General features: G+C 39.1%; 1 protein-coding gene across 1 annotated transcript; it reads right to left on the reverse strand.

Annotated features, from left to right (window-relative positions):
• Positions 1–366: 366 nt before the first annotated feature.
• Positions 367–2,425, reverse strand: LOC137039303 (protein FAM13A-like). The gene is made up of 6 exons (XM_067414655.1): positions 2,420–2,425; positions 1,421–1,538; positions 1,136–1,342; positions 852–1,029; positions 607–733; positions 367–438 (listed from the first exon to the last, which is right to left on the reverse strand). The coding sequence occupies exons 1-6, from the start codon at positions 2,423–2,425 to the stop codon at positions 367–369; spliced, it is 708 nt and encodes a 235-aa protein (XP_067270756.1).
• Positions 2,426–2,770: the final 345 nt, after the last annotated feature.

Raw genomic sequence — 2,770 nt, forward strand, 5'->3', positions numbered from 1 at the left:
TGTGTTGTTACTACTATGTGGTGAAGGAATGAAAAGGAAAGAAAACCGATTATGTTTGTTCACTCAACACATTCATTACCCGTATAACTAAATGTACCTGGGCACATTCACAGGAAAACAAATCACAACATTCTCTTTCTCACTCATACATAAAAATGTTTTATAAAGATCCTGCCACATACCTGCCAGTGCAGAAGCACATTATTTTTACAAAACGTCTTAATCTTTTTCTCAATCGCCGCAGTTTTCCAATTTTAGGTAGCTTCGATCTGGAAAATATATACACATAACAAGCATAAGGATGGTAATAATGATTTATGATAAACCCATAATGACCAGCATCCATTATGACCAGTGTGTGTGTTCTCAGCATACGTACCGGATTTCTGTGAGTGGCGGTTGTTTGACACACTCTTCATCCGTCGAGTCCCCTGCCTCCTCAAACACACAAGCACATTTCTAAGCATTTTAAATCTTTCACACACTCTTACACACTAGCAATGACTAATAGTAATAGTTTAACAATGTTCTGATTAAATTCATAACCCAGTCACACACAGATACAAGTATAATCTGAAACAAACTTAAAACACAGTATAAACTCACTGCTGTGTTGCCGGTGGATGCATGAGGGTAAATGTTTGGCAGCAAATGTTTCAGGTTGTTGAGCAGGTGCTCTGTCAAAGTGTTACACAGAGTCTGATCCTCAACCATGGTGGGGCAGAGAGGAACACTGCACACAGATAACACACGTCACATTACTATATAGGACACCTCAGCCCCTGAGTTACATTGTAATGCGCTTTGAAGTACAGAATATATCAGATTAATACACAAATACAAACACTTACTGAAAGATGGTGGGTCCAAAAACTATTGACAAGTTCTTGGATGTCATAAGATTTAGCTGACTCTCAGCAGCCACATGGGCCAGGAAGAACAGCAGGTAGGAGAGGACGTTAAAATGTTCCTCAGGAAGACGGTTCAGGATCGTCCTCACAGCCTGATTGAGTTCTTCATCTTCTGAGTCTGCAAGATAAAGAATTCAAGAAGATTTAGTCCGATTTGATAAATCAATTTTGTTGTGCAGCAGGAACCCAAAATGTTCTCTCATCAACGCCCCAGCTTCACCTACCCCTGAACACCTTCAGCAGTTGTGTCATGTGTAGCTCTGGAATAAGTCCACCAGGCAACTCCCTGAGGAAAAGTTTCAATAAGGAGGCAGGAGTAGGAATATCCCCACTGTCAAACTCTGGAAATCCTCCTTGATCAAAACTTTTCCTTAATTCATTGCAGCGTTTCACTTTTCCACCAACCCTGAACAGCCCACTCTCACTGAGACCTAAACACAAACACACATTATCTCAGCACAGATGTGATCATCGACCAACACTGAGAGTGAGAAACACACGGCACTCACCATGCTTCTCCACAAACTCCACTATGCGCATGAGCAATAGAGGAAGACCCTGTCTCATCTGTCCACTCTTCCTCAGGTCGATCAGGGGCACACCAAACACAGCTCTCTGTCTTTCCACCTGCACAAGGCAAAAATTCATAAATAAATAAAACAATTCAGGACAGTTTAGCCTACTGGGAAATATTGTAACGTTACAGCACAGAATGCACAAATAATATGTTTAACGTTACATGAAGCTGTCTAACAAGTATGCATTTCAGTAACAAAGAGTGTATCAGGAAACATACATTTTATAATGAATATAGCGTTTCTCCATGTAGGCTACACTAACACCAATTTACAGCATGTCATCTGTCCATTTCAATATATAACAATGCAAACTCAAAAAATAATAATGGGAATGTTTAGGATTTTCAAAACACAAATTTATAAAGTTCTTTACTGGCTGTAAGTATTTGTAAATCATATTGCATACTTACACACACTGATAAAATGCCGATCTCTCCCATTTTCATGAAAGGCTCATGAAAGTGTGAAAGTGTCCGTTGTTTTTTTTCAGTGCCGCGCTGTGAACCAATCAGTGTCCGAAGCCGAGAGTCAAAACCAGAAAAGTGTCAAAAACGGGAATCCCAAAACCGTCAAAAATCGTGCGTCAAAAACAGAAGGGAGTCAAAAACCAAGAGTCGAAATGTGTCGCCAATCCAAAGCCGATAGTCAAAGTCCGGAGTCAAACACCGAAGATGAATACTCAAGAATATTCAATAACTGCAGAAACTCGCCAACTACATCAATCGCCAAAACACCCAACAGAGATGTATAGTGCTGAATGTTTATATGTAGCTAGGCTACCTGCTGCAGCAACCCACGTCATATAGCGCTTTGGAATCTGCGGAAGAGTCTAGTTGAGTTAACAACCATCAAAATACATAAACGTAAATAAGAAACTTTTAAAGGGTTATAGTTCACCCAAAAATTAAAATTCTGTCATTAATTACTTACCCTCATCATGTCGTTCTACTCCCGTACGACCTTTGTTCATTTTCGGAACACAATGAAGATATTTTTGTTGAAATCCGATGGCTCAAAAAGGCCTCCATTGACAATGTATTTTCCTCTCATAAGACATTAAGTCATAAAAGGTAGGCTACTAAAGACGTCGTTACCAGTGTTGTGCAAGTTACTTCCAAACTGTAATATATTATAGATTACTTATTACTGCTATTTAAAAGTAATTCTTTACATTACAATATTATAGGCTACTGTCTCAGAATTGTAATGGAGGCTACATTACTCCTGTATTACTTTTGAGTTACTTTCACCAAAATAACTACAGAAGTAGCTCTTAACATT

The sequence above is a fragment of the Pseudorasbora parva genome, chromosome 13, assembly GCF_024679245.1.
Source record: "Pseudorasbora parva isolate DD20220531a chromosome 13, ASM2467924v1, whole genome shotgun sequence".
Lineage (NCBI taxonomy): Eukaryota > Metazoa > Chordata > Actinopteri > Cypriniformes > Gobionidae > Pseudorasbora > Pseudorasbora parva.

Excerpts from the sequence above, each read along its gene's own strand:
- LOC137039303 (XM_067414655.1), bottom strand. Across the intron at positions 1,343-1,420 it reads GGAGTTTGTGGAGAAGCATG|GTCTCAGTGAGAGTGGGCTG; the intron begins GTGAGTGCCGTG and ends GTTTGTGTTTAG. Across the intron at positions 734-851 it reads TTTGGACCCACCATCTTTCA|TGTTCCTCTCTGCCCCACCA; the intron begins GTAAGTGTTTGT and ends ATCTGTGTGCAG.